Source organism: Corylus avellana, chromosome 5, assembly GCF_965113065.1.
Source record: "Corylus avellana chromosome 5, dhCorAvel1.hap1.2, whole genome shotgun sequence".
Lineage (NCBI taxonomy): Eukaryota > Viridiplantae > Streptophyta > Magnoliopsida > Fagales > Betulaceae > Corylus > Corylus avellana.
The window spans coordinates 26,786,684-26,801,978 of record NC_142494.1 but is presented as its reverse complement, the minus strand read 5'-3'; the positions used below and the strand labels follow the sequence as shown (position 1 = coordinate 26,801,978).

Genomic DNA, 15,295 nt, shown 5'->3' with positions numbered 1-15,295 from the left:
CCCCACATTAGCATTCCAAATTAAGAACCTATTGCTCTAGTGAATTAAAATACGTAAATTAAGGACCAAAGTAGATGAGAAAGTATCAATTCCCTTGGAATGACGCTCCAATTTTTCCCCAAAATCAAAGGCACTTCAATTGTGCAAATATGATTCTACTTCCATTGATAATTCGCAAGGTTAAAACAATTAAAAAAACACATAATGTAATTAATGAGAAGAAATAGCTAACAAATCCATGCTGACACGGCATACAGAGGCCGTTCATGCCAACAAATCATCAAGCCAGCCTTCTCATTCACAATTTTATATCCATCCTTCCCATTGGCCTCCTCCACCATTTGCTTCCCATCACACCACAACCGTTCCGGCTTGAACCCGGCACCACCAAACCGAACCATCCACTTCCCATACCTCTCGTGCCTCTCCTCCCTTTCCAAGCCCTCACACGCCACAATATCTTCAATTTCTCTCCCAAACATTTCCTCCATTCCAACTCTCTCCTCACACCCATAATTCCCCTCCAATGAATCAAACATGGCACTATAGTAGTGCAGCCCCTCAACAAACCGGTCCTCCAACCGGTTTAAATTATGGTCGGCTTCTTGCTCCACCAAGAAAAACACTTTTGGGGACATTGACTTTACCATTCCCAAAAATTCCCCCATTTGCTTACAATCCTTGACGCCATTGCCTTTGCTGCCACCAAACCCAAAATTTGCTTCCACTCGATCGTCCTCGGCCAACAGGACATGAAGACAAAGAATTGAAACAAAACCCAATGCTTCTCCTGACCTTACCTTAAGCATGTCGGCGGTCAGCTCTCTGAGAGGAACATTCAGAGGGTTGAATTGGAAGGCCATGTCTAGGCCTACTGCCTCTTTCACAAGCCTTGTACCTATCTTCTCTAGAATAATTTTGTTGCTGTTTACGCATGTGATCCTTAAGTGGGGTGGGCGGGACGGGCCATGGCCCATACCCACGAAGCTTTGCATAACTGAGGCCCATAAGTTCGGATCCCCGGAGCCCAAATCTACAATGTGGATTACCCGCTCCTCCGACATGGCGTGGGCCAAGGTCCGGGCTATGATAGCATAGGCAAAACCCAGGCAAGGAAATGCTCGGTCCACTGCTACTTCCGGCTTAGACGGTTGAGAATGGTTTAGGGCCTTGTAAAGGCCCGGCCAGCGTTTGACGAGCCGGGTTGCTAAGGCGTGAGCGAGCCGGGCCGCCAGCCGCTGCAGGGGATCGCCGGAAACCGAGGCGAGCGGCGATATCTGGCGGAGACATGCGTCGGCATGGTGGAGGTTGCCGGATGAGGTGTGGTTAGCGCATGTCAAGAGGAGTTGAATGAGGCGTATGCCTCTTTCTTCAGGCTTTAAGGCTTCAACGACGTGGCACGGCGGCCTGGCCGGAGACGTCGTTAACGTTAGGGAAAGATTTACGTCCGGTTTCTTGGAAGGAGACGTTGAACTCATGATTTGCAGCTGCAGCTTCCTTTTGCTTGTGCTAAATGTTGAAGGAAGGCTTTGTCATTTGTGGGATGCTCTAAGACTTATATGGGGAATCAAATATTTTGAAGGAGTGGGTGGTGACTGGTGAGGATGAAATGAGAACTTTGCTCTTGGAAGTATGTTAAGAGTTCCAAATGAATAATTACAAAAGGGTGGAGTATTTCCAAGGACGTATGAACTGTTCATAACATTGACCTTTTTGTGGATTCTTCCAAGTCAATGGAAAATGGGATTTAAAGCTTTAAACCATGACATAAATTATTAGAAATTTGGAAACAGTTTCTCTCCGGTTGAAAAAATTAGAGAGAAATCGGTTAGTTATAAGAAGATGGTAACATTGTCAAAATAAAAGTGAAATTACTATTTTATCCTTTTTTTTTATAACTAACCTATTCTTCTCCAAATTATTGAACAGGTGGGAATTGATACCATGAATTCCTGACCCTTGAAAAAAATAAAAAAATTTCGTTTCAAAACCAAAAACAAAGATAAGATGACAACTTGACAGTAATTATATCCATTTTAGCAATTAAAATAATTGTGTTAGAACAGTGATAAGTATCATAATTTTTACTATAAATTTTTTACAAAACAATATAACAATTAATGTGATTATATTTATCATGTTAATCACTAAATTTAATTAAATTTATCTATCAAATTTTAAACCACGTCGCGCTCGTGTGGACTGTGACACGAAGAAGACTGGCCCTTCCTATGAAAGGGCAATTGCATCTACCATCAGAGTTTAGCTTTAACAGTGGTGTCCACCTCACTCGTCATCAACTAAAGTTCCTTGTATGCATGTGTGCGGCTGACTGACGGATCACAGAGCTCCAAGAACAATAATTCACAAGTGCAATAAGTCTAAGCAAAGAAGATTAATCTAGAAATTCCACTCATTAAACAAAAAAATAAAAAAATCATTAGGTTCCCTTAAACGTACGTTGATTGTAATTTATTTGAATTATTATTTTGCGAACATCGATATATCTAACTTTTTGTGGAGTGGAGTCTTACCAAAATGTTTCCCTGAAGAAAACAATAGAAATAAGAATGTGCATGTGTTAACCAAGTATAAGATGAATATACTTGCAATATGCTGAGTATTAGTTAATATGTATTGGGTGAAAGAAAAACAAAAGGAATTTAGACATTAATGGAAAAAGACAAGCTCTTTGGTTTGCATTTAAACAAAATCAATTTGTCTTCATCAGTTGAAATAGGTGGCGCCCATCCTCAATACATCTCATTGACCCTTTGCTCCCAGCTGCTTTGAACCTGGCCATCGCAACAAAACAATAAAGACAGGATATTGGGTTAGGCCTTGATGGGCTTTTGTTAAGTTCTATGCACTGCCTTTTATGATTTGTCTTTAGGATGGAGGTCTTAAGTGCAAGTTTAAATGAAGAGTTTGAAACTTAGGGCTTGTGATAAGTTTAGGATTCCTTTCAACAAATTTGAAACTTAGGGGATCCATTGTGTCTTTCCTTAAGAGTGGTGGTGATTGAGGGTAAGTGGGTGGGTTAATCTCATGGGTATGAGAGAACCCGTGTGCGGAGGTTAAAAAAATATGTATTTCTTACATATTAAAGGGACGCATGACACTTTGACCAGGAGAAAAAATTAGCCATTGAAAAAGATGTAATTCCTTATTTTATGTTCTTGTTGGATATATTTTGCTTTCAATGAAAAAATCAGAATGTAGTGGAATCGATCCATACCTATTTCTCAATATATATTATATTGAAAGAGGCAAGGGAACCATATTTTCATAGCCATATTTTAAAGGTATACCTTCCTTATTATATAGTTGGAGTTTGGAGAAATTAAATTTGTTGCATTATAATATATAAATTTAAGATCTCTATATCGGCCAATCACATGTTAACATATGTTAATAAATTATAAAAAAAATTGTAAATAAAGTTGCAAATAAATAAGTTCCTTCGACAACTCGCTCCATGATGTAATCATTATTATAACTGTCTCCTTTGCCATGAATGAAGTTGTGGTGAAATCTTGTCATAGGGATGTAATAATTGATATTGCCAAACACAGCCTAGAATTCTAGGTAGAGCATGGATTTTAATTTTTTTTATTTATTTCATAGCTTGAACATTGGGGCCGGTCCATGATGTCGATCGAAACATCAACCTTCTAGAAGCATTAAGACATCACAATATATTCTTCGAACTTTTTAAGTTCTTTGTACATGTTTCATTTCCAGAACCTTCACAAATCTCCTCAAATACTTACCATGCACGTGTACGGTCACCCCCTATTTCAGAATTAAAGCTCTAATCAGCAGCCACTGATTAAATAATTTTACATAACCCGCATGCTTCTGATCACACATCAAAATGCCACCCAAGTAGTAGAATCATATCAAACATTTTTCACTCCATTTTCACAAGAAGTCTACAATCTTTGAACCTTTCCCAGATCATGCATGTATATAGTCTCTCAATGTCTTTTGAGTTTTGATGCCTTTATGTTTTAAAATATTATTTATAGCCATGATCAAGACCTATATATAGGCAAAGCAGGTATAAAGAAAAATGGTTTAACCAATTAAACAATGCACTAAATTCCAGATATGCTACTGACATAAGCATAAATTAGTATATTAGGGTAGGTGAGTCGTCAAAGTAATCTCCTTTCACAAATACCCTAATTGCTATCCATCATGCTAGACTCTTCTTTATGTTAAAAAAAATAGAGCTCTAGCAATAAACAAACCCAAAAGCATGCACTTAAAGGATTTTGTAGATCAGCAAATGTTGCAAAATCATTGGAGCAACAGCCGTTTTCCAAGAAACATCAACAACCCACTAGCTTTTGCTTTCTTTTAATCTAGATATCGACAAAATAGCTCGTGTTCAGGTTACGGAATTCCAACATCATTGACGACATTCTGTACGGTCCCTAGGATTCAGAAGACCCACCTGTGTGATTTGAATTGGGTGAAAACAATCGAGCTGGTTAGCACCAAGGGATATAGTAACTCTTGGGTTCGAGTTATAGGCTAAAGGATCATGATGGTAATAAAGAAATCAGGGGAAAAATTCGATCTAAGATTTTGGTCCTGGAGAGATCGTCAAGAAAATGATTAAAAAAGAAAGAAAGAAAGAAAGAGTAAAGATGAGTGATTGAGGATGATATATAAGCTAACCCTTTGTCCAATTTGTGGCATACTATTTAATTGGAAACTAACAGCGTACGAAGTGGGAAGTGAAATCATGGCAACGATGATGGCTTGGGGGGTGTCAGAACAGGGGTGGAGGAAGGGTCCTTGGACTCCTGAAGAGGATAAACTGCTTAGCGAATATGTAAGCTTGCATGGGGAGGGAAGATGGAGTTCTGTCGCTAGATCCGCAGGTAATTAATTAAATACCACATTTGTTGTTTATGGCAACCTGAAATTCTTTGTAATTCACATTGACATGCCTTTCTTCTTCCTTGGTATAAATTTCCAGGTCTGAATAGGAGTGGCAAGAGCTGCAGGCTAAGATGGGTGAATTATCTGAGGCCTGGTCTCAAGAGAGGCCAATTAACACCTCAAGAGGAAGGCATCATCATTGAGCTGCATGCTCTTTGGGGTAACAAGTAATGCACCCCTCTCTCTCTCTCTCTCTCTCTCTTAATCTATCTCATTATTATTACGTGTCATTTTTTGTGTTAATTTTGTGCAAATATGAACAGGTGGTCAACTATTGCTAGATACTTGCCGGGGAGAACAGACAATGAGATAAAAAACTACTGGAGAACCCATTTCAAGAAGAAAGAAAAGTGCTCAAGAAAGCATGAACAGCGCAAGCAGCAAATAAAACAACTAGAAGAGCAACAGCTAGAGCAGCAGGAGCAGCAGCAGCAGCAGCCACTAGAACATGACATGATGATAAGAAGTGTCTTGTTTCATGCAGAGACAAGCACTGATCAGAAGAAAACGACTGAGCCTCAAGAAAGGCAACAGACGGCTTTCACCCACACGACTAATTATGATCAGCACCAGTGCTTGCCTCATCATCATGTTATGTATCAAGATGTTGCATCCTGGTCCGACACAGTGGGAGATGATATGCTATGGGATGGCCTCTGGAACTTGGATGATTAGACAGTTTCATGGAAATTCAAATTAACTACGATCTCCATGCAAATTAAGTCACGCCAATGCTTTTTCTTTGGAGTGGTTAATTTTCGAAAGTTTCATATGTGGAGGGTACATTTTCTAGGAAGGCTGATTAGACAGACATATTGATATTGTTATTATGTCTCTCCTCTCTCTCTCTGTCTGCCGCAGATGTTGTTAATAAGTCTAATTCAGTTCTTTTGCATAGATTCGCAGTAAATAAAATGATATTAGACTTTTAAAGCAAAAAGATGGTCCATTACTTTCCCAAAATACTCTGCCTTTTTCCTTTTGGGCTGCTTTTCTTTGGAATTTTCTGTCCATATGTGTGTTTGAGAAATTCTACCATATTACACGCACACATATATGCATATGCTTCCTACACCAAATTCTGTGGCGAATGAGAAATTCTAACCCCGAGTGATTCTGATTCATACAAAGAGGAAAGGTTAATATAGAAGTAAACGGTAGAAACAGGGGTACATTAAGACCTATTTCTTACTTTGTGCACGGTCTTATAAGGAGTACAATTAGCTCTGTTGCCATGGTTAGTGAGTGTTTGAATCATTTAAGGGATATGTGAGGGTTGGCTATTATGATAAGAACTGTTTGTTTACTAGTGGACTTGAAAGGTGATGCAGCAGAATTCGCATACACAAAAATTTACAACTCTTTTATAAAATTTGGAAGAAAAAAAAATTCTAAGATAAATTATAAGAAAACTGAAGATCAAAACTCTCTCTAGAGTGTTCTTATTTATGAAATTGAATAATGACAACAACTGGACAATCAAGCCATCCTTATTGAATTTAAATAGTATATACCGTACTAGGGTTTATCCCCCATTGAATATGAAAAAAAAAAGTATTAGGGCTTCAACCCTGAAAGTAAAATTACAAAACTAGCATTTTCTAAAATTGTCTTCACTCGAGTGGACGTTGCAACGAGCGTGACACGAATTCTCTATTCCGCGTTTAATTGCAATCTTGTTTGAGCCAAGGTCAAGCGAACTTTGCAAATTTGCACGTCCACACTTAAGAAACTCTCCTCTTCACTCAAAGTCCAAGAAGAAGGTGTTTTGGCCTCCATTTAATCCACCAAATTGTATGTATCAGAACTTGGACAGTAGTGGACTTTAGTAGAGATTTGAGGCTACAATATGTTGTAATCGAAGGAGATGCATTGGAAATAGTGCATGGTTTGTGGAGATAAGAACAAAGTTGGAGTCGATATGAGCAGCTGATTAAAGATGCCAAAATTGTATTGGAGAGTTAGCAATTTTGGTTTGTGAGGCACATCAAAAGGGAAAACGGCCGCGAACCAATTGTTGAAATTAATTGGATGGAAGACTATCTGAATTCATATGAGATATTGCATTTGCTGAACAAGTTGTTTCATCTTGATTTATTAAAGAAAGCAATAAAGCCTTACTTCAAAAAAAAAAAAAAAAAAAAAACTAGCTTGATTATGGATCAGAATAATTACGTACTATACAGTTATTCCTATTCCTGTTCAAGTTTGTTTCAGTGTACCAAATATGCCCTTGATCTCTTGAACTTCAATTGCAATAATCGCCAACTTTGTAATTTGATTTCGTCACTGCTCTATTTTGGCCCTATTGTTGAGCTCATGATATGCTTTGTTGTACTATATATATCAAATCAAGCATGTGTTAATAAGGTACAAGAACTTTATAGGATTTCGAACTCTCTCATGCTATCTTTTGATGATGTTGTTGATATTAATGGAAACTTCCTGCTATCATCAATACCTAATATAAAAAGCATATGAGTTTAAATAGAATCAAAGCCACGTGTCCAATGACGCGTCCCCCCATTACCATCATCAAAATAATATATAGAACCTTCTGTACAATTATAAAAGCAGAGATCATCTGTTATAAACAATGTTTGAATCGTGCAATTAATTGAGAGTTGTTTATATCAACCCTAGAACTAGAAGACCCACTTGTTCCATTCTAATTGGCTAGATAAAAGTTTAAGCCAGCAAGCACCATGTATGTTTGGACACTTGGTCTCAAACTAGAGGTTAGATGGTTGATTTTGTTGTAAAGAAGTTGGTAAAAAAATTCGATTCAAAGATCTTAGGCTCTTAGTGCTAGTAAGATCATAATTAATTTAGTAAATCAAAACATAATTCAGTTTTTGAGGAGTATATAAGGTAAGCCATTGAGGAATTTTTTCCATATAATTTGTAAGCAGCAGACAAGTACTTGAGAGTAGTGAAATATTAGCTTAGATGATGAGTTGGGGGATTCCAAAACAAGGGTGGAGAAAAGGTCCTTGGACTCATGAAGAGGATGAGTTGCTTAGTGAATACGTCAAGTTGTATGGGGAGGGAAGATGGAGCTCTGTGGCTAGGTGTACAGGTAGGCAAATTTGTGCCTAAATTTTCATTTGGGCTATGTTGCTTACTGTGAGGAAGATAAGCTTAGAGTCTTTGATGTTAGACCTGCTTCTTTTTGTTTTTACAGTATCTTTTAGCAGTTTACTTCTTTTTTAAGTTCAGTAGAGGTCAATTTAGTTTATGAGTGGATTATAGGAGGTAATTTATCCTTTAATTTATCATCCCATAAAAATAACATACCCATTTGATAGTTTTTTGTTTGTTTTACCAGGTTTGAATAGGAGTGGCAAGAGCTGCAGGCTAAGGTGGGTGAATTATCTCAGGCCTGGGCTCAAGAAAGGCCAATTAACACCTCTAGAGGAAGGCATTATTATTGAATTGCATGCTCTCTTGGGTAACAAGTAATGCTCTCTCTCTGTCTATGTCTCTGTCTCTCACTCTCTCATTAATTTCTTATACATAATTCTTTATTTTATGCAAACACAGGTGGTCAAATATTGCTAGATACTTGCCTGGGAGAACAGACAATGAGATAAAGAACTACTGGAGAACCCATTTCAAGAAGAAACACAATTCCCCTAGGAAGCAAGAAAAGGGAAAAGCCCCAATTCCTAAACAAAAACCAGCACCACAGAGACAGGAGCAGCAACCACAGGAAGATGACGTGGAAATGACAACACCTTATGCAGACCCAAGTGGAGAACAGATGATTAATGCACAGGGAACAAAAGAGATTTCTTCCATGTACTCTACTTTGGAGGACCAATGCTTGTCTATGATGTCTCAGGATGTTGCTTCATGGTTGGATACAATCAGAGAGGAAGATATGGATGGTGGCCTGTGGAACTTAGAAGATCCAGAGGGTGACATCACTGACATGGATCATCCAACTACTGGTTTTTTCTTGTGGAGTGGATTCGAATAACTTTGAGGATGGATTTCATGGAAGGCTGATGAAGCATATATGATATAGTTAGCTAAGTCTGATTGTTTTAGTGATTAAAGGAGAGCCTAATTGGCTTTGCCTAAAATAATAAAGTCCTTGACATGTTACTTTTTTTTTTTTTTTGAATTCAGTGACACTGAGAATTTGCAGAGGAATCATATCTCTTCTTTCATAACTTTGTGCGTTTGCATTGGGGTCTATTGGTGCGGTGTGCTCTAGTTCCCCTAGTTTTTGTCTCTCCAATATCTGCTCCATATTACTTCATTAGAGTGTCCTAGCTACTCTCTCTGTCTCATACTAAAATAAAGTAAATACACTAAAAAAGAAGACACAAGTACGACCCATAGTGGAAGCTTACTTGGAATAAAAGTAGAATGTTGAGAAAGATGAGGCTACAAATAGAAAGTTAAACTCTATAAAATAATGGACAAAGTTTTCCATATCAAATTGGACTCAAAAAAATTTCTGAAGCCTTGTCCGTTAAATTGACATTTATCTTTAAATAATGTGATTCTTAAATGATTTTCTCATATGCATTATTCAATAAACACATGCTATCAGAACATGAAAGAATATCAGTTTAATAGATTTAATTTAAGAAATTATTTTTAACCCGATTCCATAGCAATTATCTATTATTGTGGGAAATTCCATGTGGCATGGAGAAATTAAAAAGAAAAAAAAAAGGTGCAGTTACATATTTACCCATACACTAATCCATTGTTTTTGGTCTTGGACAGTCACCTACTTACTGTTCAAGAAGCTCACATAGGCCTTGTTTTATTGCTAAAAATTTGCAAAACTCTAAATTGGCCCATGCAGGTCTCGAACCTGCGACCTTCGCGTTATTAGCACGACGCTCTAACCAACTGAGCTAATAGGCCGATGTCGATTCTTCATTACAACTATGACTTTATTAAGGTAACTTCATGGACTTTGAAGTTCTGATAAGGGGTTGTGCCACCAACGCTTAAGTGGCGGTGTAGCAGAGGCAACAAGGATACAGTAGAAAGAGATGGACAATATAACGGCAAGCGAACTGGCTGGATTTGGGGTTGGCACGCTGTTATTATGCGCCACCATTGCTGCCCCAAGAGTTGATGCCTTCATCTCTGCCTCCCAGCGCAGGTAAACTTCACAACTCTTCATCTCATATTCTTTACCTGATTTTGGGTTCTTTTCTCATTTCATACCCATGGAAATATATAATATGAAACTCAAAGTTACCCCAAGATGTGTGTAAATTGTTACTTGGAATATTGGTACTGAAAAGTATGTATATGGGTTCTCTTTTGCTGCAGAGTGTAGTCGTTAGCTGATGTAGTAAAACGGAGGGGGGAGGAGAAAATGTTGAATGTGTTTTCACCTGCTGGTAGTTTTTACTGGAGTATTTTGTACTTATTGTGTTCTTTTATAAAATTCTCATTCATCTAAAAAAAAGGTTATGTAGATGGGTTCTGTTAAAGTTGCCCTTCTGGTTTTTGACTTAATCTCAGTATGGAAAAAATTCAACCTCTAAATGTTATAATTGGAGTGGAATATAGTACCCTTGTTGAATTTTGTGTTTGGGAACTTTTATTTATCTAAGCTATACTTGTTTTAAATATAGGATATCCATAGCCTTATTATTGGAATTTTATTTCCCTTTCGGTTTTATAGAGATTGTAAATTGGAACAAGGCTTTATCTTGATATTGGTTAAAAGGGGATACGTACTCTTGTCTTTTTTTTAGTGAATTTACTTTATTTTAGTATGAGAGAGTTGCTTGGACACTCTAATGATGATGCTAAATTCCAAAAACATCTTTGTATCTACATGGGTGCGTCTTATTAGCTATTTAGTGTGTTCTACCACGGTTTTATCCTCTTGAATCAAAAGTGTTCGTGCCAAGATCAGTGGCCCAATCACATTGGCCTCGTGCCTAGACTCCAAATAAGGCCTGCACAAAGTAAGTAGAAAGAGGGTTAGAGAGTCACTGGAGGGGTTCCGGTGAGCTCGCTTCAACGCCCAAATTAGAGATTCTGGTGAAAGAGGGGTTAATGCACTGTAGTCAGTCAGGAAAGTGGGAGAATAATATGCGTACCTTTCTACAGTGTCGGGGTTTGCTTTTATAGTGTGGGGTGATGATGGGATAATGGCCCTCCCAGGAATCTTGGGCCGGTATTCCGCTTCTTCGTCCTTTTGCATGACCTAGCGGGGTCTGTACAGGAGGCAGAGAAAGTGGCTGCCCACCGGGCCTTGGAGCTGGGGAATGACCGTTCACTGGGTCTTACACCTGGGCCGGTTGCTCCTTGGGGTTAGCTGGGCTGGCTGTCCACCGGGCCCGAGGTTTGGGCCGGTGATTTCGGTCCCCCCAAAAAGCAAATGTGTTGTTGGTTATTTCAAACCCAAGAGAATATATAAGATGAAACTCAAACTTATGAAAACATGGTAAACTAATCATGTAAAAATAGCTTAGGCACACGTGCTAGTTATGTATCATGTTTGCCATCCAAACTAACAGACAAATCTGACTCAGGAAATGGTTAGGTAGTTTATAGGATCAAGTTGCATTGAGTCGTAATTTGGAGGTGAAAGTGCAATTGGGGGGACAGTTTAGGAGGCAAAGTATAATTTACCTTATTTTTTTGAGCAAGATGTGTGTAGATTATGACTTGGAAGTTGGAATATTGGTACAGGCAAGTACGCATATGGGGTTCTGTCCTTTTGATGTTTGAGTTAATGTCAGTATGATAAATTAGCAACCTCTGATTCTTAAAACTAGACTGCATTGCAATACCCTTTTTGAATTTTGTATTTGGGAACTTGTATTATTCAAAGCTTAATTTGTTTTAACTATATTGATATCTAGAGCTTATGACTGAAATTGTACTTTTCCTTGTGTGTCATGGAGCTTGTCAATTGGAAGAAGGCTTTGATTTCATATTGGTTAAAATGACTTGATATTGGTTAAAATGGGTGCTTGTAATTGTGTCTTCTTTTTTAGGGTACTAAATTTTAACCTGAAAGAGTTGTTTGGGCACTCTAATGGTATTGTATCTCCACCCCACTTTGTGTTTGTTGTGGTTGGCTCTCTTGTTTGATTATTACCTCGTGAATTGCTATTGGTGATTGCTCTTGAGCTTGGAAACTAGAATTCTGTTGTTTTGCTACTTGGAACTCCTTTCTTCTTTTTATTGGGTGCTTGATTTCCTTAATTTTTGAAAAGGATTTGTATGTGGCCAAACAATTATAAAGATAGAAATCTGAATATGAAAAATGCTAGTGGCTGAATTATTTTATGAAGTCTCTTAAAAAGAGGCTGCTATGCTGCATTGCAATTAGTTTGGGACTTGCCCATTAATCTTCTTGACCCTTGTTTGTATTAAATATTCTAAGTTATGAATAATCGATGTTTAATGAACTGCTCCACCACCGTGCCAGTATTCAAGGTGATTCTGCTGTTGATGTAGCTCTTTGGTGGTTCTGTGTCTTGTCCACAACTTATTAATGATATGCTATTTATAAGTGGGAATTTATCTGCAGTCGTGCTTGTCTTTGAAGGGTTGAGCCGTTGAGGTTTATTAGATTTTCCATACTTTGTCAGGTAATCACTACCGGGGGAATAGTTGGATGTTAACCCATGACTTACATTATTGGTTACTTTGAGTTTAGAAGCAAGTGGCATCTCACAAGTGCAAATTTCCTCACAAATGTTGGAGACTCTATTAAGACACTGATAAAACTACGTTATCATTTAAAACACATTTTCAAGTTGAGAAATGACACATGCATTTTTAAGTGTTTACTTTCAAGTACTCACTTCTTAACGTGATAGTAAAAATTACCATTAGATTTTGAATAGATCACCAACAGTGAGTTTTACTGCTACTTTAAGGAGTGTGTACTTGGGAATGCATGTAACATTTTTCAGTCAAGTTTTAAGGGTTGTGGAAACATTCTGACATGTGTACGTATGCTCTCTACCTTCAACCTTGAAATGTTCAGTTCTTTGGGTATGTGCAAGAGATGCGGCAATCTGAGGATGATAGCGTGCTCAAAATGTAAAGGAGTTGGACTAGTCAAAGGTGGACCTTTTGGTTTTATTCTTGGCAGTGACTTGTATCAATCCCTTGGAGATGGTGGGTCGAAGGTGCAATCCATTGCCTGCGATAAATGTCAAGCCAAGGGCCATTTCTCCTGCCCTGATTGCTCTAAAATGGCATCAGTTTGAATTTTCTCAGGTCATGTGAAAGCATATTTTTCTCTTTTGTCGTGCTCTCTTCCATAATTGATTAATATGGACTGCGAACTTTGGAATTTTGGAAATATGTAATAGCATTTCATTTATATATATATATATATATATATATATATAAAAAAATGTATTTTATATCTTGATATGGCAATAAATGTACTTGGCAGTTTGGTAAATACTTGTCAAGAAATGATAAGACACACTGACTATTGGCTTGCAAATTACAGAATTCGACCCTATCTTGGATTCCAAGTTTATGATAAAAGTTTGAAAGAAATGAATTGATTCTCTCTCCTTTTCAATCACTGCAGCAGATGTCCTTCATTTATACATAATTTCAGTACTTTGAATTTGAACGTGTGGCTATATATCTTTATCTAGATACAGGTACATTAATTTGATGATGAACTTTCTATGCTATTGGTACGAATTTTGTCTGTTTGCTCACAGACTTCACAACCTACGAGTGAGGCAGTCAGGAATAAATGGAGAACACAAGTCCGAGGAACAAAGGAACAAAAAGAGCTTCCTAAAAATTGTACATATTTCATCAGTGCTCCCATGGCAAGTGATGAAGTTTGTTTCAGTCAGCTACTTATACCCACAGCTAGCACACATGCATTTCCTTGTCTTTCACCATATGTGAGCTTTCAGAAAAAAGAATATGAACTTCCACTAAGCAATTGAAACCAAAGAAATTGCGACAAAGCTTAAAAGTAAAAAGAACCCATCATCCATCCTAATTTCATATCCAATACACGTTGTCGGAGCAGGGATTGGACATGAACTTGATTAGTTATTCTTGATTGAATTTGGTTGTCATCCCCAACGAAGGCATAGATGCCAAAAGCACAGCGCACATGGGTCTTTCACTGTATTATGGAGAAGCATTCATGGGCCATTTTGGCTGTATTCACCGACACCATAATTATGCCTTGGTTGTTTTGGTATATGCTAATGCCACTACGTCCGCCACAGTCATATATATATATATATATATATATATATAATAATATACCAAACTACGTCGTTTTGGTGTTTTTTAATACCAAAACCTCGTACACAGTGTTTCATTGACCCCAAATGTAGGAAGGGGAGCAAATTAAGGTGCTAGCTAGCTAGTACATTGCTTGCGCAGGCACACCTCACCATATATATATATATATGGTGAGGTGTTGATGTTGTGTTGGGTGTTCTATGGGATTTTTCTAGGTTTGACCATGACTTTCGGGTTGAGGGCAAAATAGGTTGTGATGCAAGCTGGTCTTTAATTAAGAATGTGTGATACAGTTACAACTCAAACTCAACTTTGGTTCAACTTTTAGACCAAATTTCTCGCTTTAGTTTGAGGCTCTCTCTCTTCTCCACATGCAGTTTTTTTTTAAAAAAAACTTAAGAGAAAGTTGGGCCAAAGTTGAGGTGCCTTTATCATTTTCCTTAATTAAGATGATCCATAGAAGAAAATTTGCTACCTAAAGATGAGCCGTTGGATGAGCTCAATGAGGCTAAAATTTTTTCCAAGCTTGATCTTAGATCATGCTACCACCAAATTAGAGTTTTTCCCGACAATATTATAACTAAAACCCTTTCTCACAAAGTTCATTTTGGTCTCTTCTTTGAAGACATTCTAATCGACAACCGAAACCTTAATGAGCACCAAGAAAGAATGCTTGAGACTAACCCTAACCATGTTAACAGACCACCAAGTTTATGTTAAGGCTTCTAAATGTAGATTTGACGGTCTCAAAGTGGATTAACTTTGTTAATTAGACAACTCTAAATACAAGTACCAACCCTAAAAAATAATAATTCGAGTGTCATCGTCAAAACAAAAACCAAGTGTATATGATAATATGAGTTTATTGACCAATAAAAAAATTAAAAAAAAAAAAAAAAAAATCTTTATTTTAAGTACAATATTTATAATATATATAAATAAAATAGTTCTTCAAAATTTAAAACCAGACAAACCCATCAATCCGAGAAGATGAATCTGACCTTTTTCAGTTTGGGTTACAGTGACCAGGCTGTCGGTTTGAATACCCACTCTTATCTGCAAGAATAAAATTTGTGGATAGATGGTCATTAATTGCTATAAT

At 37.5% G+C, this 15,295-nt stretch overlaps 3 protein-coding genes, 1 non-coding gene and 1 pseudogene across 4 annotated transcripts; 3 read left to right on the top strand and 2 right to left on the bottom strand.

Annotated features, from left to right (window-relative positions):
• Positions 1-129: 129 nt before the first annotated feature.
• LOC132182892 (scarecrow-like protein 3) lies at positions 130-1,547 on the bottom strand. Its single transcript, XM_059596259.2, has one exon. The coding sequence runs from the start codon at positions 1,476-1,478 to the stop codon at positions 228-230; it is 1,251 nt and encodes a 416-aa protein (XP_059452242.2). The 5' UTR covers positions 1,479-1,547; the 3' UTR covers positions 130-227.
• Positions 1,548-4,756: 3,209 nt separating this feature from the next.
• On the top strand, positions 4,757-5,631 carry LOC132182894 (transcription factor MYB57-like). Its single transcript, XM_059596261.2, has 3 exons — positions 4,757-4,895; positions 4,994-5,123; positions 5,220-5,631. Exons 1-3 carry the CDS (start codon positions 4,757-4,759, stop codon positions 5,629-5,631), a joined length of 681 nt encoding a protein of 226 aa, XP_059452244.1.
• Positions 5,632-7,908: 2,277 nt separating this feature from the next.
• LOC132182134 (uncharacterized) lies at positions 7,909-8,981 on the top strand (annotated as a pseudogene).
• A 788-nt stretch (positions 8,982-9,769) lies between these two features.
• Positions 9,770-9,843, bottom strand: TRNAI-AAU (transfer RNA isoleucine (anticodon AAU)). The gene has a single exon. It is a non-coding gene; the product is annotated as a tRNA-Ile (tRNA).
• A 91-nt stretch (positions 9,844-9,934) lies between these two features.
• Positions 9,935-13,302, top strand: LOC132181371 (chaperone). The gene is made up of 2 exons (XM_059594564.2): positions 9,935-10,087; positions 12,947-13,302. The coding sequence occupies exons 1-2, from the start codon at positions 9,975-9,977 to the stop codon at positions 13,170-13,172; spliced, it is 339 nt and encodes a 112-aa protein (XP_059450547.1). The 5' UTR covers positions 9,935-9,974; the 3' UTR covers positions 13,173-13,302.
• The last annotated feature ends 1,993 nt before the right edge of the window (positions 13,303-15,295 follow it).